The sequence below is a fragment of the Misgurnus anguillicaudatus genome, chromosome 21 (assembly GCF_027580225.2).
Source record: "Misgurnus anguillicaudatus chromosome 21, ASM2758022v2, whole genome shotgun sequence".
Taxonomy (NCBI): Eukaryota; Metazoa; Chordata; class Actinopteri; order Cypriniformes; family Cobitidae; genus Misgurnus; species Misgurnus anguillicaudatus.
The window spans coordinates 19800839-19827261 of NC_073357.2; the positions used below are offsets into that span (position 1 = coordinate 19800839).

At 38.1% G+C, this 26423-nt stretch overlaps 1 protein-coding gene and 1 long non-coding RNA gene across 11 annotated transcripts in view; both read right to left on the bottom strand.

Annotated features, from left to right (window-relative positions):
• Window positions 1–14389, bottom strand: part of arhgef11 (Rho guanine nucleotide exchange factor (GEF) 11) — a 210207-nt gene extending 195818 nt beyond the window's left edge. For 4 of the 9 annotated variants that reach the window (XM_073859772.1, XM_073859770.1, XM_073859771.1 and 1 more), the window contains exon 1: window positions 13013–14387. In XM_073859772.1, the coding sequence (XP_073715873.1) occupies window positions 13013–13047 (35 nt within the window). In that variant the 5' untranslated portion in view covers window positions 13048–14387. Of the gene's footprint in view, window positions 1–13012 lie in introns of all 9 variants that reach the window. The other 5 variants (XM_073859778.1, XM_073859773.1, XM_073859769.1 and 2 more) reach the window with 4 other exon arrangements.
• Window positions 14390–15466: 1077 nt separating this feature from the next.
• Window positions 15467–19718, bottom strand: LOC129437516 (uncharacterized). Of its 2 annotated transcripts, none has more exons than XR_008642284.2 (4): window positions 19605–19718; window positions 17641–17855; window positions 16433–16649; window positions 15467–15860 (listed from the first exon to the last, which is right to left on the bottom strand). It is a non-coding gene; the product is annotated as an uncharacterized lncRNA (long non-coding RNA). The 2 variants fall into 2 exon arrangements; XR_012360329.1 differs by lacking the exon at window positions 19605–19718 and adding an exon at window positions 18013–18073.
• Between the last annotated feature and the right edge of the window lie 6705 nt (window positions 19719–26423).

Here is a 26423-nt window from a genome sequence, read left to right on the forward strand (position 1 = left end):
CTTCATTTTCCCCACATTTCAATGATTGAAGAAAAGTGTCACCTTTAATAAATGGACTAATCCGGTCACCCCTGTTATTAAGTGCGAAATGGACTGTTCCAAAACTTTCTGCTAGTATGCGCAGTGTCGGAGAATAGAGCACGTGAATGATAACGGGAAAGGAGATCGTCTGAATAGTGTAAATAGTTATAGTTTAAAAAAGCAGGATTGATTCAAATCAAAGGAGGTTTTGTGGACTGTGCGTGTGCGTGCATTATACTAACCACACATCTATGCACATTTAATAAAGTCAACGATTTGAATACTTTGAGTGAGACATACTTGTTCTAACCAGACAAACTGTAGCCTTCAACCAAACCTGGACTAGCAATTAAAGCAAAATAATAGAAGATTTTTCAATGATTGTCTGACATTAAAACACTAAAGCAAAACATTAAAACATTACCATATTTTAAAAAAACGTATTAGAATAAATGTATCTAGATTATCTGTTATATATATAAAATCAATCTTAAACCTAGCATTTACGCTGTAATGTTCGTCTGGGATTTTTAATGTACAGTGACGAACTCTGTCAGATTCAAATCAGCTGTTGTGCTGCGCACACACATATAGGCGCGCTGAAAGAGAGATTCTCGTTATAAAACAGATTCTTAAACAACATTTTAAGCCCATTATGTGTTTTTACCGAACGTTAGAAGAGAAAAAATACGGCTTTTTTGACACACAGTGAAGTCATTTATATTCACATGGATTAAAGTGAAAAAAATTCTTCTGACTGAAATTTTTTTCAGGCCAAGTCATATTCCTTGTAAATAGGCGACACCAATAGCATTCTAAGGGGAGATGTTTTTTGCCATTAATGCCATATTGAAGTCTACTGTGGCATTTATAGGGTTGCCAACTGTCACTATGAACTACAGCAGCAGTGCGAGTATGTCTTTTTGTGAATAAACAGTGTTAACACTTAATTACAACATATGATAGGTTTATTAATAGTTTGTTAATTTACAGCTTTACTTTTAACACAGTCCTTTAATTGAACCATTACCTTTAATATCTGTCTAAAAAAAAACACTTGTGACTCCTGCACTAAGAGTTAAAAACGTTATCCCCTCATGTTAATCTACTTGTGACAGACTAAAAAAATTGATTCTGTAAGATGTAGTTTGCAGGGCATTTCAGATTAAGGTAAAACCGCTAAATAACTCACTCCATAAAAGGAAATATGAATATCACCACCTTTAATGAATCTTAATTATGTATTAATTGTAAATCTTATTAATTTTAGCATTTACTTATACATTTTTTTTTAAATCAAGGTCGGAACTGTTAACATTAGTTAATGCACCATGAACTAACATCAATTACTTTAATGACATAAACATGAATTAATAAATGCTTATATACTCTATTTTTCATAGTTTGTTCATGTTATATAATGCATTTAATAATGTGAACAGATACAACTTTTTTAAAAGTTGTACAGAAATGATTATATCATATTATTCAGTACACATAAACGAATAATCCAGGGTCTGTTCTGCTCACACAACAGTTTACTGTCACAGCTCTAATACAGTAACGTTATGTATGAATATAAACCCTAAACGAGCAACTCGAATAAAACTTGTGTACAATTTGCACAGGATGCCTGTAATCATAGTTGTACATTGAATGACTGTACCCTTTATCAACAAATTATTATTTTACAATAGAGGCAGAGCTGAGGTGCCATTTTCGCAATGTTATGCACTTAAAACAACGCATTGAGCGCAACGTGCGTATATTACACAAAATTCAAGCTCACTAAGGATAAACAGTCAGTGATGAAATAAGCATAATAAACAATAATGTATATATCTTAGTAAAGGTATAAATTGATTTAGTCAGTGAAAGATTAATTGTTTGATTACCATTAGTGACAGATATAAGCAAAAAAGGTAACTTACCCTTTTTTCTGCTGTTTACTTTCTCCTAAGTCCTAAATGGTCGTGTTTGAGTATACTTGCAAAGACGGGATTTTTGACGCATAACCTTGTGTATTTAAGGCCAATAAAGCGGCAAAAATACTCACAAGCTCAAAGAGAAGCGAATGCGCGACTTGCTTATTCCCCTCATACAGAAACAGCGCGCACATTTAACACTGTTGTTATTGTTTCAATTTAAAATCACTTGTTTTTAAATGCGGATACATGTACAAACGTCAAGATTTCCTGACCATGCGCACATGCAACTGCAAGAACTGAACGGTGGGTGACATCAAAGTACTGCGAGAGCATTTTGGAAGCAGTCTCGTCTAATGAGTTCTCGGTTCGCTCTCACGGGATTTTGATGTCATCTTTGCGCCACGTGAAGTTTACCCATGAGTTTAACAAGCTCGTTGTATCAGCAACTGGTTAGATCAGCGTAGCAGTAAAAAACGATCACGTACGAGACAAATCAATTACCCTAAAAATACAGGACCCTAGGCTTACTGTGCAAACACACGTAAATTACCTGGCTGTTTGAATTTCTTAGCCCACGAACTGAAAGGCTTGCCAATCTTCCTCATTTCGCTAAGCCAAGTTAATCTCCATTGGTCTTATACACCTTTATCGATGTCCAAAACATCGGGTCCTTTCTGCATTACAAGTATGTCCATGCTAGCAGAAATAAAGTTACCTCAGTTTAACGTGAGATACAGCCAGAAAACCCGGAGTGGATCTGGTGCGTAGTGATTAGAACGCTTACAGTGGAGAGAGGAACGTGATTTCGCTCCACTCCAGGCTTTGATCACATTCCACTTAACAAGGTAAATACACGCGGGTAACCCGCGGGTCGGGTTGGGGCGGGAAAAAAAACTGTCACTTTACTGCGGGGCGGGTCATTAAAAACAAAATATAAAAAACATGTATGTTGCGTGCAATTTCCTATAGCCTATAATAAATATTTTGGAATATATATTTTATATTTTATGTGGTTCTTCTTTGATAAGGTTGCGATACGTAGGCCAACGTAGCAAGTCAACCTAACTTGCGTGATGACCCCAACCTTTGGCTTCGCGTCACACAAGCGCCAAGCAAGCAGCTCTCGCCACAGCCAAAACAACAAATCAAAGAAATAAAGATGGAAGACGAAGTGCGTGAGAAACTAAGGTCGGGAATTTACAAAATTCGAAGAAAAGAAGGTCAGTCGACAAAATCCAATGTTTGGGACCGATTTTCAGAAATAGTTGCAGCAGGAGACAACAGCAGTGTCGGCTACGTTAAGTGCAACTCGTGTGAAAAAATGTACAAACACGAGAGCCACAAAACGGGCACTTCCAGCATGTCAAGGCATGTTTGTGGGGGGACTAAGAAAAAGGATGACACATCTCAAAGTATAACCGCTTTTCTTAAAAGTAAAGTTCCGGCACATGTCAAGTCCGAGGTTACAGACGCTTGTGTTGAATTGTGCTGTCAAGATCTGCGGCCCTTCGACATAGTATCTGGAGATGGATTTCATGCCGTAGCGCAGTGTCTAATTAACATTGGTTCACGTTACGGGCGTGTGGATGCCAGTAGTGTACTCCCTCACAGGCAAACTGTTTGCGACAGAGCCAAAGCAACCGCGACAGAAAAAAAAGAAATCCTCTCAAAGAATATAAATAAAGCTCTGGATTGTGGCATAGCTGTTACCACTGACATGTGGACTGATGAGTACAACAAACGTGCATACACGGCGATTACTGGTCACTTTATTAATGACGACTGGAAATTGGAGAGCCGTGTCATAACCACAGCTGAATTTGATTCTACTCTCAAAAAGACAGCGCACAACATCCACGCCCAAATCATTAAGGAGCTGCATGACTTTGGTATTGACCCTGCTTGCATATCAAAAGTAATGTTTGTAAGTGACCAGGGCGCAAACATAAAAGCTGCTCTTCGCAGCTACAAGTGGATACCATGCGCAGCCCATGTCATTAACATCGTTCTCAAACACACGTTTGTTATTAAAGAGAACACACCAGCATACATGCGCGACGTGAGTGATACCATTGAGAAGTGCAAAAGCCTTGTCAGGTACCTGAAAAAATCAGGGACTGTGGGACAGCTCCCACACACCGTGACACAGGAATGCGAAACCCGATGGAACAGTAAAGTTGCGATGATGCAGTCAGTCATTAAACAGTACCGTGAAATCCAACAGGCCTTAAGGGACAAAGATCAGCTCCACAGAATTGATGGCATTCAGCTGGATGTGTTGAACACAGTTACTGAGTTTTTGTTGCCTTTTAAAACTGCGAGTGAAGAGATGGAGGGTGATAAGTATCCAACTATTCAACTGGTCGTGCTTTGGTTTTTTTAAACTGAAGAAACACTGCGAGCCCCAATTCGGTGATCCAGAGTACATGGTTTATATTCGGGCATTGGCAACGCAGCTGCTTAACGAGAAAATGTCCATCAGCATCACCCACAAGCTTGGAACTTTTCTTTGTCCCCGTTTTAAGTCACTGAAGATGTTTCAAGCGGATGAGAGAAACGCTGTGTACGACCAGGCCAGAAGACTTGTCAGGGAATTTGACAGTGTGGTAACACCTCCAGCAAGTGCCCCAGCGACGGAGCCAGAGGCAACGCCTCGAGGTGAGTCGCATCAGCGAATATTGCGATAGGCTCGGGTCTTACGTTATAGCTTTTTTCTGGCCATATATATATATTTTAAATATATACTAAATACATTTTGTAGAATGTAATGCTCAATTGAATATATTTTTGAATTTGGAATTATATTTAGTTTTAACCTTCATGTATTAAAATATATTTCAAAATGTATTTCAATATACATTTGTAATTTTTAGGGATGCTCCGATCAGGATTTTTGCAGCCGATACCGATCACCGATTTGTAATCTTCGTGATCGGCCGATACCGATTCCGATTTTTTTTAAAGCTGATATGCAAGCTCTTTGATGACTAACTGTTACAATCTTTCTAAATAAAATAATACCACGGATGTTGCCTTTGTTATATTACTTGCAGTAATTAGGTATATTATTGTTTTAATAGAGACTCAAATAAATAAGCACAACAAATATTTATTCTGCAAAGAGAAATTTAATATGGCTTTAAAAAGGCTTATGTCTCCTAAAAGTACTGAAAATAAAACACGTCACAGACTTTACTGTATTAATTAAATATACACGCATTCGTATGCAGTATAAAAATTCTTTAGTCAAGAGCAGAGAGTGATTTTATTGAGAGATGAATTAGGTTACTGCAGCTTTAAGACTTGACAGAGATCGCTCTGTTCACGTGTACTGATGACAGGCTGCTGTGTGTGTGGGCGGTGGCTGAACGCAGACAAGCAGCTATGAGAAAAATAAAAGTTTAAACGCTCAAAACTTTAAGATGTATGCAAATAAGAAACTTTTGGCATGAGGATGCAATTGTCCGTGATAGATATGTGTTGTATACGCTGTTTGATGGGGATGTGAAGACGCCTCGCGCTGTTTACCGGAGCGCGTCTATTTAATGTTCGCGGGTGCGGGCGGGGCGGGTTGTAAAAATAGATACAGTGATGCGGGGCGGGTTGGGGCGGGCCAATAATTTCATAAAAGCGGGACCCGCGGGTTGGAAAAAAACCTGACCCGTGCATCACTAATACACGGCGTCTTTATGAAAAGATATTTTAATAATTTTGCAACTGACGGAAATCCGTTGTAGACTCGATGCAATCGACGGAAATCCGTCGCTACGACGGAGAACTTTAATCCATGTATTCACGCCAGAGCCTGAAGAAACATCACTCTCCACTCCACTCCATGCCATCTCGCGACTCCCGCCCCTCCGTGTTCGGCGATCAGGTTTAATGCGCGCACAGCTTGTTTAGTGACAATAACTGTACATGTAAATGTGTGTGTCGGCGTGCCTCGCCCTCTGTTTAATATTCAGCTCGGTGTTTGCGATGCGCGTTCTGCTCTGTCGTTAACGGCACATAACGTGAAGTAACATTGATTGAAATTTAACTTGTCCAGTCGGACAACTAATTTTCTCTTACACTTGTCCTACAAAAAATCCACTTGTCCCGGACAAGCGGACAAGCCTTAATGTCGAGCCCTGCCGATACTCTTTTTTTTTTAAACCGATCCCGATAACAAATATTTGGATGCTTATGTGCCCGATAACCAATATGCTGAACCGATTTTTATTTACTGTTATACTTCTGTTTTTGAATTAATTACTACAACACGACTGAACTGAACAAACCCTTATAATAATAATCATCATCATAATCACGCCCTCTTTGCATACAAAGTCATAAATAGAGGGGTCTGAAAGAGTGAAGAATAATATTAATTTAATGAGTAATGTAGAAACTTTATTCCAAATACATGGACCATTCCAAACACCCCTATCATTTCGTCAGAAATGGACTGATCCAAAGTTTGCGCTAAGGTTGCCAGGTAACGGAGCAGGAGAGAGAACAGTATAGTGGAGTTGGCTGCATATTGTACATAGTTTATAGAGTAAAACATGTGGATTAAGTGCCTTTTTTGAGATATAATATCGTTGTCTTGACCAGCAACCTGTAGGCTTTAGCAATCCAACCAGTAGTTAGCAAAGAGATTTTACAAATAATATCACTGACTGGAATACTACATTCAGGAAAGTATAAAAACAAAACGGCTTATATATCATTGAATTTCTTAACTGGTAATGTTATTTGATGTAAGAATAATTCATATTTTGTTGTTATAGCTTATGAAATGGCTGTTGACAGCGCCGTTTATCTATGCATTTACTCGCGCATTAACTGTATCAAACTGTGACCGCTTGCGGAGGTAATAAATAATTAATCAATATCCACAAACATTTATTTAGATATTTTAGCAAAATAATGTTTATCTGGTAAATGTTAAAGGCACACCGCGGAACTTTTTGCCCACTAGGGGGCGCTAGACATGTCGCAAAGGAAAAGAACTGGCCAACCTTAAAACTAAACTAAACCTTTCAAACGCTAAACGATCAACATTTTGAGGCATCAGAGAGAAACGCAGTCATGTTACAACTATCTGATGAGGAACTCGTGGCAGAAGCCATGTCTCAATCTGAAGGTTGCAGCCTCCGGATGTCATATTTCTAAGCAGCATACGTCATCAAGACTGTCTTATTTCAGAATATTAACAATTATAAAGTTGACTATTATACTAAGTTAATCGTAAATTGTTGCAGTATGCTTATGACTTGCGAATTTAATGCTCATTTACCTTAATAAACATATTTGACCTCCGGAGGCTGCAGCCTTCCAATTGAGAAATGACCAGAAGTATTTCCTTGCCTTTTTCGAAACAAATATTTTTGCATCGTCTCTCTCTCCCTCGCCACCAGGATATTCCGCAATGGCGCTCATTTTTCCTCTCTTTTGTGTGAAAATTGTCACTCCAAATCCAAGTTAACCGATGTGTTTAGGTCTGCCGCTTTGTTACACGTCACGCGAGTGACAGCGGAACGCAGCAAATGAGGAAGAGAGAAGAGAGAAACGCTCGGATCTGATTGGTGAATGAATAGGGTTTGGTTTTACACTGTGTGAGTTTGAGCAAGTTTGACTGCTATAGCATCCTGGATTGTAATGTAAATACCATAGACAGTAAAAGAAAGATAAATACATGAACGCAGCATCTGAATACAGGGAACTATATGCAAGATAATCGCCGTCATTTATAAAGAAGATCGCATTTATGTATGAATCAAGATCGTGAGTTTATATAAAAAATTGCCTTAAAGGGGAATCGAACCCGGATAGCCCATGTCATAGGTATGTGACACTAACACGGTGCCACAGAGTCACATAATGCGCTTTTCCATTGCATAGTACCCCACGGTTTAGTTTAGTTTGGGTCGGGTCAGCTCACCTCACTTTGGCGTGGTTTAGGGCTGTTGAAACGAATTTCAGTAATCGAATATAATTCGAATATTAAAAAAATTAATACGTGAGAAAGAGAAAGTGGAGCTGATAGCGATTGCGGAGGAAGGTTATGAGGAAGACGAGAATGGAGCAGCCAAGGTGAAGAGGACACAGTGTCAGGAGAAAACCGCTCTCAGTGCTATGGGCGACCGTTTTGGGAATGTCTTTAATGCTAATTTGTTTGGATAAGTTTGTCTTTTTGACCAGTGACAAAATACTTGTTCAAGATCACACTTCCTCTAAGGTGTGTTTAAATGAAAAAAGAATATGAAATTGGAAGCCAGGGGATGTGTGTGCTGTGTGTAAGTATAACTAATGATGCGATCTACGCTGCCCTCATCCGAGAACAAAAAAAACTGCGTTGATAATGAAATTTTTCATTAAAGTTGACAACTTTGTTAATTTTGTGTCTAAGCTTAATCATTAATTAGCAAGAAAGCTATCATCTGTTTTTAAAAAATTACATGTTTATTAGTAATACTGCAATGTCTTCTAGTGGACATAATTTAAAACAAGTCAACTATACAAGCTCATAGTGGCATTGGTAATGCATAAGCCCGTTTTTACAATGTGTGTAGATAGATACATAGTAAATATTAATTAGTCAAATTTGAGCATTAAATAATAGAGTAAAAATCGAATATTTAAAAAAAATAATGAATGAAATTCGAATGGGATAATAGAGGAAGATTGACAGCCCTAGCGTGGTTAGCTTTTCCATTGAGTTTAGTATCACTTCGCAGTGGGAGTGATTATAGGCGTGTCGCTGCCTATAGCTGTGACATCATACAAGTGAGAGGAGAGCGTCGTTGTATATTCCCATATGTTTATTTATTTCTCAGTCCGCTACAAAATTAAAATTGGCCACCACAAATAGATATTTGCACATCGCGTTTATCACTACCTCTGTCTCACATGACAGTGTCTGTTCAAACACCCGAGGCGTCAGCCGATGGCGCTCCGCTGAGCCTCACTGAAGTTGCATTTAAGCATATAATGCTGATGTGCTAGTCGCGAATGTTTCGCCACAAACTGCAAGTCTGGAAAAAACTGTTATGGTGTCCCTGATTCTCAACATTTGGATGTTTTTGGAACCCCAACCAAGGTGGTACAAAAAAAATAATCGGGTACCACGTACTGCACCTAATGGAAAAGCTCCCAAATGTAAGCTGACCCGACCCAAACCAAACCAAACCGTGGGGCACCATGCAATGGAAAAGCGCCATAATAGAAGTTGCTCTCTACACTCCTTCAGTAGCCTCCAGCAAAATTCACGTAAATAAAAAATTGTGTGGAGGAAGTGACTTAACGATCCTAATGAGAAGCATAAATAACAGAAAAACTAATTTAATTTAGCGTTTTTAATTCCACCAAACATTAATTCATGGTTGTTTTATTCATGCAAAGCTATGTCGTTATTGGGACCGGATTTTATGGATCAGCGTGACTCTGTGAGTTCATCTCTATTCTTGAACAAGCTGCACATTGCTTTTAATAAATCAACTTATTTAACATAACATACATTAAAGGCGGAGTCCATGATGTTTGAAAGCCAATGTTGATATTTGAAATCACCTAAACAAACACGCCTCTACCCCAATAGAATCTGGACCTTCTGTTGATAGACCCGCCCCACACATACGCAACCCGGCATTTGATTTGATTTGATTGGCTATAAGTGTGTTTTGGTAGTCGGCCCGTCTCCTTTTCCAACGCGTTTTTCAAACATCGTGGACTCCGCCTTTAATGCACAAATAAGATGTGTTATAAATGCCTGCAAATATGCAAAGTAAGTATACTCAAAGACCTTTTAATGAAGTCAGATGCGTCCAGCGCGCAATTCTCAATTCTCTCGTTTATCGGTCAATCCGATATTACAAAACCGATATTCGATCATCGGAAAATGCTCAAATATCGGGGAAAATATCAGAAAACAGATATATCGGTCGATCTCTAACCGATATATCGGCCGATGATGCTTGCTTTGTTTCTCAATATATTACGGTGAAATGCCACTACATCCAAAGCCAGGGGGCGCTCTCGTGCAGAAACTCAATGTGCGCTGCAGACGAGTAATACACAGCTATGACACGCAGCTCCAGGAAACGTCTTAAGGATATATTTATATTGCTGTTCTTCAAACCTTTAGGTATTTTCATGATAATAAAGAATATGTATAATGATTATGTTTGACGAGTGTTGCTTTTTCAAATGCATGTTATAAACGAGTCAAACAGCGATTTCAGATCGATAAGGACTTACTGATCATAAGCCGTAGTACATGAAATAGCTGTGAATATTATCGGCTGTGCGATTAAGAAGAGTTATCAGCCACGTATTATTAGTGTATATCGGCATTTATCGGTGCACCCCTAAAAAAAACATTTTAATATATTTTAATATGGCAGACAGTAGTATTGTTGACTTTGACATAGTTGGTATTGTCATACTTTGTATAAACCAAGAAATCAAATCGTGTGTGACTGCGCCCAAACTATTTGCGCATAAACTAACTTCTGACGTGTGGGAGAGCTCACGACATTCCACCCGTCAGAATTTGCAACATGTACGCCCAGCATTAAAAACATAACCGTATAATCAGAGCTCTTTTTAAGAGAATATATGTGAATGATTATCAATATCTGTACTTACATACTGCTTACAAGGCATCAGATACACTGTAGTCATTACAGTGAGGAAGCATTTTCTGCAACAATCGTTTTGTCTTTGGTATAAAGGACAGTTTTTCAGTTATTCATCACGCTTTTCACATTGTGCCAATGCAAGGATTGGATGCAACAGGTTTCTTCCACAGCGAGTCGACGTTGACATGGCGGTCATAGTCATATTCTGCCTGCTTCTGACTCACAGTCTGCACTGTAAAAAATCCAACTTTAAAATGTTCATTCAACAAAGAAAATTAAGTAATTTGAACAAAGGTTTCTTTGTTGAAGGGCGTCAATTGATTATTTTGTGTTCACTGAATGAAAAAAGCATAATCATTCAGCTAACAAATATTATTTTGTTGACTGGACTTAGATATATAAGTTTATGTCCAATTCTTTCACACAACTTACCAAACTGAGTAATCTGAACAAACAATAAAAAAAACAATGGTCGGAATGGTTCCCAGCATGCATTGCGACATGTTCACTTCTTTGGTTAATATTTACTAAAAAAGATGACTGTTTTAATGTTTTCTGGATTTATTCATGTTGTTATGTTGTTAAAGCAACACTATGTAGTTTCCATGTAAAAATGATTTACAGCCCCCCCCATGTGGTTGAAAAGCACAACAGTGCCTGGTATCAGACACTCTTCTGTAGGCAGGGGGAGGGGCGGGGCTGTGTCTCCTACCCTCCACCGCCACTTTTGGAGTGTGCTTGTAGCAGCTAGGAGGCTGCTCAGGTTGCAGCAACAGTACAATTTGTCCAGTTAAAAGTTGTTCTATCACTGAAATAATTTTAGAGACATTATTTAAAGGTAAAAAAAACTACATAGTGTTGCTTTAATGTTAGTTATATGTTGTAGTTATAGTTATTTTAAAAGAATAATGTTTGTTCATTGTTACCATGATTGAGAAGTGTGTGTTCAGTGTAGAGGACGGCACAGTGGGTTAGCACGCATCATTGTTGCCTTACAGCAAAAAGGTCTCTGGTTCAATGCTTACAACTGTCAGATCTTGTTTTGATAGTGGTTTTGTTTTGCATAACAGGCAAGTTCATATAGATTTAAATAAGTAAATTATATTTATCAGAGCATAGTGTGTAACTTATCTGACATGACATTTTTTTCTTTTTGGCCAACAAGAACATTTAATTAATACATTTTATTTCAATTTGGCCCAACAAGCTATTTTTAATCAAGAGACAATATTTAATTGACAGATCACTCTATTTTAAGTTCAGTGTAACATTATTAAACAAAAAAGTTTGTTTCCCCAACTTAAATTGGGCCAACTAACAATTTGAGGTGCAACGGGTCACTAGAAATTTTTATGTTGGAGAGGCATATTTTTTTACAGTGTGTAAGTAGTCTATGCTTCTATATTTAAAGAATTTGCTACTGACTTCAAACCATGATTCAAACACAAGTTTTTGAGCAGTGTAGAGCAGCGCTTGTTGTTTGTCGTTTCTACAATCACAAATGCAGACATGGTATGTTTTAGTATCCTTATCAATCTGTTCCGTTCTGCTAAAGCCATGCTGGCAAAGTTGATTGATCAGCTTTATCATCTGCGGCTATGTCCACACGAAGCCGGTGCATTCCCTATCCGATCATTTTTTTTCCTTGCTCTTAAAAAATAATCCGTAAAAAAACGAAACCACTGAAACCGACTGAAAGTGGTGTAGTATATGCCGGACCAGTATGGGGCGCTGTAATTCTGCCGCAGATATACACTATACACGGAGAAGAAGACTTTGAGCATGCGCATAACCAACGTATGGTGTTGTCCATTATCGCTTGTTGGTCACCACAATTGCCTAGAAGCAATAGATTTTGCTGTAATAAAGCTAGTAGACTTTAGTAGCTTCTGTAGCACGAACACAATCACGTAGCCCGCCGTTATTGTTGTTACTGTTTACGTGTCACGCTTCCGACAAGTGATGTGATGAAGGGCACAGAGGAGCAACAAAAATGAACAGTATGTGGAAAATAAGTGTTTTTTAACCATTAACCCTGTGAACACATTGCATTACATCAAATAAACAAAGTAATGAGGCTCTTTAATTCAGCCATTGTAAGCGAGTTTGCTTGTTATTTTCTCTTATCAGACCAGGTAAAATCTAAAGCAAATGTCTAGAACATAGAGTCTAAAGATACAGCTAACTTAATATGAGTTTAGATATTTACTTAATTTGCTATTTTTATTAAGTTATGTGTATAAAATTATGCCATATCCCTGTTATTAGTATATTTACACTATTCATACTTCATTGACTGACAATATAACTAAACTAAGGGTCCATACATACTAGAAGACCTTACTTAATTATAAAAAAGCATACATTAAACAATAATCAAAGTGCACAAAGTGGCTAAAAAAAAATTGGTATGAGCTGAAAAAAAAGGGAAAAACTCACCTGTCCAGAGTTGAGGTTGGATGTCGAAAGCTCATGGCTGCAAACCTGTAGAGGTTTGTCCGGTTGTCTGTGTAGTGTAGTGTCAGTTGGAGATCATGTCCGTAGTGAAAGGTCAGTTCTCTTTGCACTCCTTTAACTGTGCTCTATCCTTTCATCACTGCAGGGGTCAAAGTTTCATTTGGGAAAGCAAAGTGGTCCTCCACCTCACCATTTGATAAACAAACTTGTAATATCCACATAAGCCCAGTCAGCCACTATAAATGTCTTCTCAATTAACTGTATGTGGTAGTGTCATCTAAACATTCTGACGGATGCATCTAAATATATAAGTATAGATTTCTGTATTATCTTCAGAGCTTAAAGTTTGTTAGCCTGCAATGGTGTCAACAAATTTGCTTCAACTGCAAATGTCAACAGAATGAATGTTCAACTCATGCATGGCCACTAAAGTGTATTAAGTAGATACTCAACGTGTATGTGTGTTAGTTAGATGGGCTTACAGTTGCTAACAAGGTTTATGTTGTTTTTTGGAGGCAAATAATGTCTATTTGCAATGCGTTGACAATTAAAACCAAACGATAGGCTTAGAGCAGGATACATACATACAGACACATTAAACTGATGGGTTAAATAAAGTGCATGAACTTAAATAAACCACAACAATAAACAGGGAAATACAGAGATTACTGATTATTGCAGCTGCTTACATTACAATGACACTGGCCAAAACCTTTAGAAACGTGCTGCTTCCAGTGTACGCGAGGCCGCAGGACGCACATCCCCGTCGCCGCGTACAAACCAACGCCGCGCGACAGCGTAGCTTTGGCGGCGGACGTTTTTCACCTTCACGCTCATGAGATGCAACGTTAGCACGCCGGGTAATATCCTCACAATCTTTTTTGCGTAAAAGGCGATCAGGCTGCAAAGGATTATTTTGCTACCTTCACATACTCCTTTCGTGTAAAGCGAAATTCATTTAACGTTAACGTTAAATCTAAAAGTCAACGTCTTGAATCCTGGTCCATCCGGTCTTTTGGATCCGCATCTTGCTATATGAACCTGTCTCTTGCTATACTTTGATGTTTGGGGTTATGTTGTCTGCTGATCTTTAACTGGTAGCATATTCGTTCGCCGTTCAGGAATACAACCATCATCCTTAGTTTTATGTTTAGGAACTAGGAACACAAACACACCCTCGTTCGCCCTCTATTGGTTGGGTTCTAGTACTGTAATGCTGCGTTCCAGAGCCCATCCAAACCAGTGGGATGTAGGACTTATCCTACCTCCAACTAGGAAAAGTGCACTGAAATGCCTGTCGAAGTGGAACCTCCTACGAGATAGGACCAACTGCAGACGCGCAGAACCCTACGTCATGCTAGCCCCAGCCTGACAGTCTGACGCCTGTTTCACACATACTCCGTATGCAGTGCGTTTGCGGTGCGTGTTGCAGTACGTATGCGGTGCGATCCGTCAAGCATCCGTTGTGCTTTCACACATACTCCGTTTGTATGGAAGGCCAACAGGGCAAAAACATGTTTAAAATACGTGTTAACACGCACTACGTGTTAACGCGTAAATCACGTGTTAACGCGTAAGTGCGTGTTAACACGTAAATCACGCGTTAACGCGTACCTACACTGTTTTCTTTACCACCACCTACTGGTGTGGAGCTTTGAAAACACAGAAACAAAGAAGGCTTGGATATCACAGGATGTAATCTAAAATATATTTTGAGCATTTTATAAAAGCATTAGTAGGCTACAACTACATATTTTTAAACAGTTAACTATAATCATTCAACCCTTGAAATTCATGACCACTTTCACACATTTCTCCAAACTATATTTTTAAACACTTTAACTTTATCATGTTTCTAAAGCCTAACTGGTAACTGACAAATGAAAACAGGACATTATGTTTTCACAGGTCAACCCATATGCATTATATTTGTTTGTTAGTCCCTTTGATAACCACCTTAAGTCTTATGAAGGTGCTATTGGTTTAGATAGCTTTATAGTAAATATAGTAGTTTTGCTTTATCCTTCAAAGTATAATTGATCAATGATATTTTTTTATTATCATTAGACACACACAGGAAAAAACAATAAATAACACTGGTGAGGATCATATACGTCCTCCAGATGCTGTGTTGTCTGTGCAAAATGTGTCGCGGTTGTAAAAAGAGGAATACTATGTGAATGAGTCCTTTTTCTTAGGATGTTTTTATCTTTGCTGGAGATGGAGCAAGCAGTACTGTAGACTCCAAATACTCATCCTTTTCAATATTGTAATGAAAACAGAGATGTATACCATAGTTTAATGTTGCATGTGCAAATAAACAGTTGTTTTGATATGATGCTCTCTAATTTCCTTGACTTTTTTCATAAGGGTTAAAGTGCCTGACACACTACTAGTAGAATACATTAGGAATGAAAAAAGATACATGATGCTTTTAAAATAATATAATATTTAGCTTTTATTTATGCCATAAAACAGTAATTACTAAATTTAAGACTCAAATTCCACAGGAAGAAATATCTTTGCTTTTACATAGCATTTCTTCATTTAATAATTGATTAGTTCGTTAATTGTTGAGGAGACAGGAGCTTTGCAGTATCCAGATGTGATAAGGAACATGGCCCTTCCATTGTATGGCACATCGCATGGAGTATGAACTACCCTATCTTATGTGATTTTGTTAAATGGTTTATGAAGCCTTTAATGGACAGTGGTCCCCTGCTTCAAAAACAGCAGACCTCCAACATCAAGCTTAGCAGAGCTGGGGTGGTTGGTGAGAATCATTTTGGTTGGCTGAAGAAAGATGGTGATGACCTCAGAAGTGCAATGCCTGCAACACATAAATGGTAAAGTTTATTGTGCTGCCCTGGGAAATGGATGACCTAGGAATGTTAGTATATGTAGGCCTAATGCACATCACAGCCTGTAAACTGTTAAGTCTTATAACTTCATACAATCAGAATGTACTGTAGTAAAAACATAAATGACAAAGAAAACAGAACTTTATTACATGTACTCTACTAAGAATTAGGCAAATTATAATGGAATATAAACTCCAAAAGGATTAATTTTTTTGCTCAGTTATAAATGAATCTTATTTAATATTTGATTATTAATAAAACCCATAAACAACAAACATTGGCAACAAAGGCCTATAATTGTTTTCAACCAAAAACATTGTAATAGGTAGTATTGACATAGGAAACAGAAATACAGACTCTCTAAAAAATGCTAGGCCCATCATAAAGACAACTGTGTAACTAGAAATCAATATTAAAAGGTATAAAGTTGAGACCTTACTTACATCACTTGGTCAAAAAAAAGTCACAGACTCAACTGTAGGCACAAAACAGTTTATTGAATAGGCAATGAAAATCTCAATTCCAGAATGCAGAGACTCACCAAGCAGCAGGGTGGCACTAAATTGAGTCACTGCTGAGAATGGCACCTTGCAGAAAGAGTCAGAGTGCAAGGCATCAGTCAGGAAATGTTATCAGGGAGAGCAGCGAGGCAGGCAGACGGGATGAAGAGAGCCAAAGAAGAGCCAACCAATGTGAAGCTAGGCATAGAGAGGGAAGATGAGGCTGGGAGAACGGGGCAGATGGCATCAGGGCACAATCTGGAGAGAACAGAGAAGAGTCAGAAAGAAAAAGCACTGACAGCGCATCTCATAATTAATGAGATGATGACTAGACGGAGGGGAGGATATAGCCTGGGATACACTGCATGATTTTTGGCAGTCCCAAACGAAAGATTACCATCGTGAAACATTTGTGGCAATTTCTGTGATCGTGGCTCTTCGGTGGTCCTATGTCGACCAGCGTACCAGTATTTGTTTAACACTAGCACATGCTGGTGACATTGCACTTAACTGGAGTCACAGTCGTCGCAACCTATGAGTCAATAGGTGTCATCATTATACAGTCTACATGCTTGTCGTACCCAAGTTTAAATGATCCATGTCGCACAGTGTGATAAGGTAATGATATTATAGGAGAGCAAAAATCTTGCAGTGTATCCTGGGATTAAGACTCTGACTGGTACGTGCATGGCCACCTGTCAAAACACACCAATGACAAAACACACAGCGTACAAAACACATAAACAGAAACAACCGATCAGAACAAAGCTGTGACACACTTTTAGCTATAGTATTCAATCAGATACTGGTTGCCCAAATTCATTGATTGTTTCTATCTAATGAAACAGGTTTTGGAATGTTTGGTGTGATGGTTGCTGTATCGGTCAGGTTAACAAGTGAAAACTCTTCTGTAATCAAGTGCTATTTGGGGCTGAATATTTCATTTAGTATGAAAAGTAAAAGTTACACTCTGATTTTGACCTAAAATGCTTAAAAATGTCTAAATTAAGTGCAGGTGCAAAGTCATAGATATATTCATTCGTGACAGTTCTACTGTTTGCACTTGAAATAAACACAGACATGACATGTAGATAATAAAAAATCTTTAACAAAAATATAATCTGAAAAAGGATAAAGATGTTTTAACAATTTAAAACAAAACTGTTTACTAATAATAAAACAGACAATAGCAAAAAGAATAAGCATGCATGTTTAAGTTAAGAAGAATAATGAGCTTTTTAAAAAGTACTTGTATGTCCAGTTGTGCGGTCTGGAGTACATTGCTTTGCATGTAGTCCTATAAGGATCGCTTGGTCTTCTTGAATATATTAAGTCTTATAACTGGTTCAAGTACGCATTCTCTCATCAGGCACACTCTTACAGCCTCAGGGTGGGTCATTGTTCATAATTTGGTCATCTAAATAAGCTTCGGTCAATCTTGTGAATAAACACTGGGTGAATAATCTGTGAAAGACAAGCATATAGAAAACCATAAAAAGTTGCTTGTATTAGTAATAACTAGAATCAGATTTGTTTTTATGATTTTTGAAACATGGTTATTCAAATGTAAAATCATAGTATTAATGTAAAATCAACAAGGAAATTATATAGACCAACGTACTCTAATAATGCTACACAGTAGGCCTACAAAGGAATATAGTTTCCCTCATATTTGGACAGATCTGTGTTATTAACTCTCTTGCCAGTTTGTGAGTCATAACTTTATGTTCATATTTTTAAATGAATAACAAACACAACGCATTCATTTAAACAGCACTAAAATTTTACCTCACTATATGTGACCTGATCCAGCAAAATGAGTCACAGTGACCCAAATTTCAAAATTGAGATTTTGGTATCAATGAAAAGAGGAGACCATAGGCTTTCAAATGATATCCTAGTCAAAGTCATACCTTGAATGGTTTTAAAGATATAGACATTTGAATTAAGGTTGTCTGTCCTTTTTTTGTAGATATCTTTCAAAATCCATTGCATTTTTAAAGGGATAAACTATTTATTTTACAGCTTTATTTGACCAAAGACATTAATATAAATGCCATTACAGTAAACCAGGAAACTAGCTTATAAATCAAACAGAATGATGTTTATTGAAAATGTGAAGTAACAGAAAGGTCTCTGTGATGATGGTTGGGGTTTGAGTTAGGAGAAGGGAATAGAACATTATGTCTATGGAATGTCCCCACAAAACAATGTGTGTTTGTGTGTGTGTGTGTGTGCGTGCGTGCGTGCGCGCGCCCGCATGCGTGTTCGCGCACGTGTGTGTGTGTTCGCGTGTGCGCGCGCGCGCGTTCGCGTGTGAGAGAAATTGAGAGGCAGAGAGACAAGCAAAAAGAAAACAATAATGCTTGCCTATGTAATCATATCTTTGTGTAGGTTAGTTGACAATAACGCTGTAACCAATTCAAAAAGGAGTTAAATAGGAGAGTGCTGTGAGTATGACAGGAGGATGGCTGGACCAATCGCGTGCCCTGGGGTTTCCCATTGACAAATGATCAGCCTTTATGAAGATTTCTGATTGGCTCTAAAACACCGTGTAACACCATATTTGGAGAGAGGGTGACGTTTCAGGGGATTCCCCGAAATGCTCGGAGGTGACGAGAGGATTTGAGAAAAGCAATGTTCATTTCCAGCGAATTTAGTAAAACTGTTTCAACTTTAATAGTCATTTAAACACCTTTACTCAATTATTTGGGCAACGAAACTTTGGGAGATTATTTTTTAATGTCTGTTCTTTGATATTAGCTAAAAATATATTTTTTGATAATTTCATTGTTTTTCCACATTATCGGCTCATATCTTAAAATAGAACGTTGCGACTTCCGACTCATTTCGCCAGAGCGGGTCACATATTGTCTCCATCTGGGAAAGCCTGACACTGTTTCCACTAACTTATGTGATTGCAGTTATAAAGACTTTTGCCCAAGGCCATTTATCTAACAAAACTGTTTTCTGTTGTTGTTACTGCTGCTGCTTTTGCGTTTGTATTCCTCCATAGTACCTTTTGGCTCTTCCGTGTGGTTACGTTACCCTTACGTCAGCAAACCTGGCTTATGATGGCTATGAGGTAAGCTTACGGCAAACTCGACGTAATGCTTGGATCACTATATCATTAATTATTCACACAATGACAGTGCCTGTCGTAATGCATTCGCTGCAATATAATTATTCATAAGCTTGTGAGCGAGCACTTACCTAATGCTTACGATGAGCTGACGTTACAATCTTCATCTTCTTCTTTTGGTTTAATGGCGGGTTACGAACCAACTTTAAAGGTGCACACCGCCACCTGCTGTGATGGAGTGTGAAAATAATGATCTATATCCTGTTATATAACACACTATTCTTAATAAATCTCAAACTGCATTTGACTTCCTGATTTTGGATCTTCATTTAATAAGTTGGCTATAGTAAAATCATTGCATGCTATTGCTTGTAAATCTTCCTTTAAAATACGACTCAAAATGATAGTGGCGAAGAAGTCATCTGCCATCTTGTGCTCATTAGTGGTAACGACATGCAATGCACAAATGACTAAAACGAGTTATTGTTTTTAAAGCCAGTTTCATTGAAAGCATGGTTTACCGACAATGCATTAATGATCTTATCATTTTAATAATATATTAATAAATCTATGTCCAAAGTTAAGAATATGAACGCAAAACACTAAATGACAAACAAAGTGGTTGTCACGAACGGGGAACGGGAGTAAGGACGCAAGTGCAGAGTTCACATGAAATAAATAACGTTTAATATAAATCAGGAAACAAAACACGAGTAACATACAACATCGGGTAAAACAGGAACATCCAACACAGGAACAGACAGGGAAGAAATGACAATGATCCGGCAATGAGTGTGACACAAACACTGGTATAAATACACAAAGACTAATGACACACAGGTGGAATGAATGATGATAATTAACAAGTGTCCAGGTGATGACAATATAGAACAGACACAAAACATGACACGGATCACCGTGACATAACCCCTCCCTCTACGAGTGGCTACCAGACACTCACATAAACACAAAACAAAACAACGTCTGGTAGCGAGAGTCCAAGGGAGGGGTGGAGGGCTGGGGGACCCTGGCGAAGCCGGCAGCCTGCGGGATGAGACCAACAGGACGGTTGGCCGGACTGCGCCAGGAGAACCGGAGCGATCGCTCCGAGAACCGAGGCAGACGAATTACCCCCCTTCTGGGAATCGTCGACGATGAGGTGCCCCCCGGAAATCATCTCCCGTCCCCTCGCGGAAATGGAGACCCTCACTCGGTAGCCACCCCAGGGAAAATGATCGGGCGTGGTCCGTTCCGGATCCCCCTACGAGCGGGACGGTGGTCCTCCGAGGGACCGTCGACGACGACTCAACCGTTGGGGGACCGCCTGGGCCGATCCTCCTCCCGCAGGCCCGCAGGAGCGAGCGATCGCTCACGGTGGTCCCCAAGAGACATCGGGGCTGATGGGGAATGAACCCCGATGTCACTACTCCCCCTCGACGAAACTCCTGGGGGAGCCGCCCTCCGTGAACTTGCTGCGTCCAGTTTGGTCGGATCATTCTGTCACGAACGGGGAACGGGAGTAAGGACGCAAGTGCAGAGTTCACATGAAATAAATAACGTTTAATATAAATCAGGAAACAAAACACGAGTAACATACAACATCGGGTAAAACAGGAACATCCAACACAGGAACAGACAGGGAAGAAATGACAATGATCCGGCAATGAGTGTGACACAAACACTGGTATAAATACACAAAGACTAATGACACACAGGTGGAATGAATGATGATAATTAACAAGTGTCCAAGTGATGACAATATAGAACAGACACAAAACATGACATGGATCACCGTGACAGTGGTGTTTTCCCGGACAGGGGTTTTCTTAAACCAAGATTAAGCCTAATTAGGAAAAAATAAACAAACATACCTTACTAAAAACATTACTTGTGTGCATTTTAAGGCAAAACAAAGAGCACTGATGTATTTTAAGATATGTCAATGCATTTTTTTTTAGTTTGTACAGCTCTTACATTTATTTTAGTCTAGGACTAGTCTAATCCCTGTCCGGGAAACCGCCACTAAATTGTTCCCAATACAATTTTGCTGTGTTCTCTACTGTACATTGATAGTACTGATTATAATCCAAAAGGTCAGACGGGCCAAGTAATCCCCACGTCATCCATTATAAAGGGAGTTTTATTGTGCAGTGTAGCCAATTTCTATACAATTTAGTCCAAGTTTGAAAAACCTTTTGTTTCCATGTCACTCAGAAAGTCAGTGTGATGTCTTAAATTAGTAAGCAAGCAAAAACCATTCAAACGTTTTAGCCTATAAAATGAATTACCTATAAAAATGCAATTAAGCATTTTAATGTAGTTTATTAATCAACATTAATTATCATGATTATCGAGGGCATAATCAAAAATAAATATTTTTGTTTTATTCTTGCAGCCCCCTGTAGTGAGTAGCCTATCTGTCTCATATCTGCTTGGAGTTAAAAGGTGCTAAAGGTGAAAACAAGAAAGCACCTTTTTTAATTCCAATCAAAGCTATAGACATGTGTTTTATTGCCATTCTTCTTTTTTTCCAGTCATCACATATGCATTTATTCATTTAGCATATACATTCATCCAAAGTGTCTTATAGATCAGAAAATACACAGAAAAAAAGCATCAAAAGTTTATTACATTTGCATAATTGTTCTAGTATCTGCTGCAGAGTAGTTCTAGTTACTATGACAAAGAAACAGTCTGAGCGTGACTAATCCATTGGAAGCCTCAGATTGATCTATGACACATACTTTCTGAAATGGAAACTTTGTCTGAGGCAACGCGTGCCAAAAAGTAAAAAAAAAAAGCTTAAAAGGTTTGTAGTAGAGAGCCTCCTTCAGACAAAATAAGATTATTAATTAAACTCAAAAAGCATGTTTTAAAGCCTAACTGCTCTATACAATGACATTGATGTTCTCCCATTAGGCCATACATATAGAGTTCCATCTGTTGTTCATATGCTAAATTGGTTGTAATTATATAGTGTGGTATTGCTATACTGTATTATTAAGGATATGTGTATGACACTAGTGAAAAACAAATTTTATAAGGCATTTATAAACTAGCTGAACTAGCTTTAAGTGCAATCAGATCATGATGGCAGGTAGTCCAAAGACTTCATACGTAGAACATCATAATGTGTGTGTGTGTGTGTTCAAAAATGATGCAGATGTACCATCTGCTTGAGCATACATTCCATTTACGTTCATAATCTTGCTATTAACAATTGTTATTAACATAAACTTAATTAGATTACCTGTGGTTAAGTAGTGTTTAAAGAATTTTTTCTTGCAATATTAATCAAAATCCTCTACTGTTTATAGGAATTGTGTGACACTACTGTGTCATCATTTAACACCTCTATTTTTAAAGGAGCGGTGAATCAAAAACTCAATTTTAACTTGATAATTTGTTATATAAGAGGTCATCATACTTAAATGAACATTGCTACTGAAATATACCCGTCTTTGGCACCAAGCCAGCTAAACACTCCAGTCTAAAATTCGGAAATCTATGACGTCAAAGTAGAATTGAAACACCTCCCCATAACCAAAAGGACAAGTCTACTTTTGTAGCCCCTCCCACAGCTTCGCGTGACACGTGTGTCTCAGTAAGTAAACATGTCTTTAAAGATTGACAAATTTAACCAAAATGACTTTTTAAATACATTTTTTCTGAGAGACTTTTATTTTGACGCGGTGATCTGTTATGATACCATGGAAACGCATTTTCGGTTGTGAAAGAACCGCGTGGGAACAACCATGGGAACAACACACAAGCTAAATACTTCAATTCGGAGGCTTGGAACTTAACATTAGCAATATGCTTGGATAAAGTTTGCTTTTGAAGAAGTTCCAGCTCGTGTGGGGAGCGTTTGTTAACGTTGTGGACATGGATTCATTTGTAAAGAAGTCGATGCTGAATTTGCAGAGAGACTCAGAAGCACCACTTATATTGGATCTGACAACAATGACACAGCAGTATAATTCACAGTAAGACATTTTACTTTATTTAAGTTACTGCGTTTCACTATTGGTTTGTTAAAAGAGATTGCTTGATATGTCCTGTTGTAACATCCGTGTCTAAATACGTTTGTTAACTGTTTTAATTTACTAAAAACATTAAACGATTAATAAAGGTACAACACTTAACAATACGACTGTAATTTAAAGGTAGAAATATACAAAGTTAGTTATAAGGAAGGATTTATCAACCGCAGTTTACATTCTGATGCCCGTTTACTGTGTTGTATACGGTAATTTAGGCAAGTTGCGTTTGAAAGGTCAAACACTCAACAAAGCTTATTTTTTATCATATAACTGTGGTATTTAACATTACGTGAATGTAAAAGCAACCTCACAAGCACAATAGAAATATACAAAGTTATTGATAAGGATTTATTAGCCGCAGTATAGATTCGGATGCACGCTTACTGTGTTTTATACGGTAATTTAGTCAGGTCGAGTTTTGTTTCTACTTTAATATACGTATTGTCATTTATGTGTATCATGTTTAGCACCCAGAATCTTTTGTGTCTCAAACATATTTGTGTTCGGCTGCTATTTTTATCACATTAATGTTTTTAAAACATTTCCCTACATGTAATGATGGGGAATGAAGCTGTCCAATCATAGCAGTGGGTGTTTACGTTCAGGTCTTCAATGCGGCCCGCCCCTTCAAACGAACCATTTCTCAAGACAGCCACTAATCCATGTTACAAAATAGCGTATTACTTATTGCTTTTGATGTTTTTGAATGTAAAAACAACGCGAAATGCATAAGTAGACATCAATCAACGTCATAAAGCAATAAAATCGACCAATTCACGGCCCCTTTAACAATATAATTCTTTCCATAGGCAGGTACTAAAAGAACAAGACATTAGACACAAAGTAAATAGAAATTGGGACTATTGCCTAATTCACAAAGCTAACAAAATCATTTATAACAAAATTAAATGATACTATAATTATTATATATAGTCCCAGCTGTAAACTATTTATGATCATTAATTGTGTTTTTAATGAACATTCTTTAGTTTAACAGTATTTTTAGTGTTTTATTGTTTTATTGTTATTTAAATATGTACTTTTATCATTTTTTTTGTTTTTAGGGTGACTATTACCATCTGTCTAGGGACTACAGGTGAAAAATAGCCATTTGGCTAACCCTGGCATATTGGCTTAAATGTCTATTAATATGCACTGTCCCTGTAATAAATAAATAAATAAATAAAATTATTCACTGTTAATTACTTTTAAAAATATATATTTAGGATAAAATACTTCAATTTACAATTCTATCTATCTGTCCGTTCTGTGTATTTAGGTCAGATTCGCCACACCACTAGATGGTGGTAAAACTCCATGTCCATGATTTCTAACGCGTTAACACGTGATTTACGCGTTAACACGTAGTGCGTGTTAACACGTATTTTTAACACGTTTTTGCCCTGTTGGCCTTCCATACGTTTGCAGTGCGTTGCTAACCGCTGCTTCTGCGTATCAAATAATCATGTGATTGACACTTTCTGTTAAAAAGCGCCTCATCAATAAACTATATAATAGCCTTCTGTGTTTTTTCTTCACAAAACAATATACGTAGATATTATTTGATAGACTGTTTAAAATCTCTAGTGTAATGCCCAGATAGCAAAATTGTTCCGGGCCTTTTAAGGCGCAAACACTGTTCTTAGTTTTGGCAATCATACCGCCAGGAATGCAGGGGCAAAACAGGCCCAAACAGTTTTGCCAAAAGCACGCCAGAAAGCTGCCAGAAAAGTGCCAATGCTTTACCAGACAATAGCCAGAAGACCCTTAATTGGCCCATATTCATGCCATAATATTGCCATTGAAAAGCCAGATGTCTCCCAAGCACAGGCCACAACTCTGCCAGATTATATTAAAATAACAAATTTAGTCCATATTCAATATCTGCACCCAACAACAACCATGCAATTCAAAAAGAAATCAAACAAGGAAACCATAACTGCTGAAAATTTGTGTTTATTTCAACTAACATAAACATTACTTATACAGGTAAACATTTACAATTATTCATTTTTTATACAAAATGTAAAAAAAGATAAAACATTTGAAAGCTTGGTTTTAGAAATCACATTTAGTTGTGTAAACCAGGTAAGACCAAACTTCTGAACGGTGGTGTATGTAAAAGTGTGGCCAGAAACGGGCCAAAGTGGAACGTATGTGTGCGCGTGCTTGACTTTGTATTGGTGGGTGGCTGTCTTTGTGTGTGGATGTGTGCCTAACTTTATGTGTTGGTGGGTGGCTGGTGGTGGAGGACTGTGCTTCTCCTCTTCCTACCACCCTCTTGATCGCCAGCCAAATACAACCAACGCCTCAACCATTGCTCCACCTCCTGGTTCGTGGATTGTCTGCATCCAGGATTTCTCCGAATGGCTTCTAGAAACATAATTAAAGATATCATAGCAGGTTTTAATACAAGTTTAAATACAAGACTGTTTAAAGACAAAGACAGGCAATGACGCACCTACTGCTAGCCTAGCTTAGCACAAAGACTGGATGTAAATGGCTTCATCTACCCAGACAGCACACGTACGTCTGCCCGACGTCGGCTTAAGAGCGTACGTCGGCCTCCTTATTTAAAACATCTAATAAGTATCGGCCAGGCATCTGCCAAATCTTCAGTCAAGTCGACGGTATTTCCCGCTCATCAGGCTTGTCTGTTACGTCGGCTTTGGGTCGGATAACTATACCGGAGGCCGATGCCGCGCTTCTCTCTGTTGGTGCGTGCCCAGTTATTCCTCCCTTTGCAACCACCAGAGCAAAGGCGACATTATGGGTGTAAGTATGTACAAGAACTAAGTAAATGATAATAAGTGAAGAAAAATGGAATCCGTTAAGTAAATGTAAATGTTTTAATATAATATACAAGTAAAATAAATAAAATAGCAGCGCCTTCTTTGCTTTTAATGA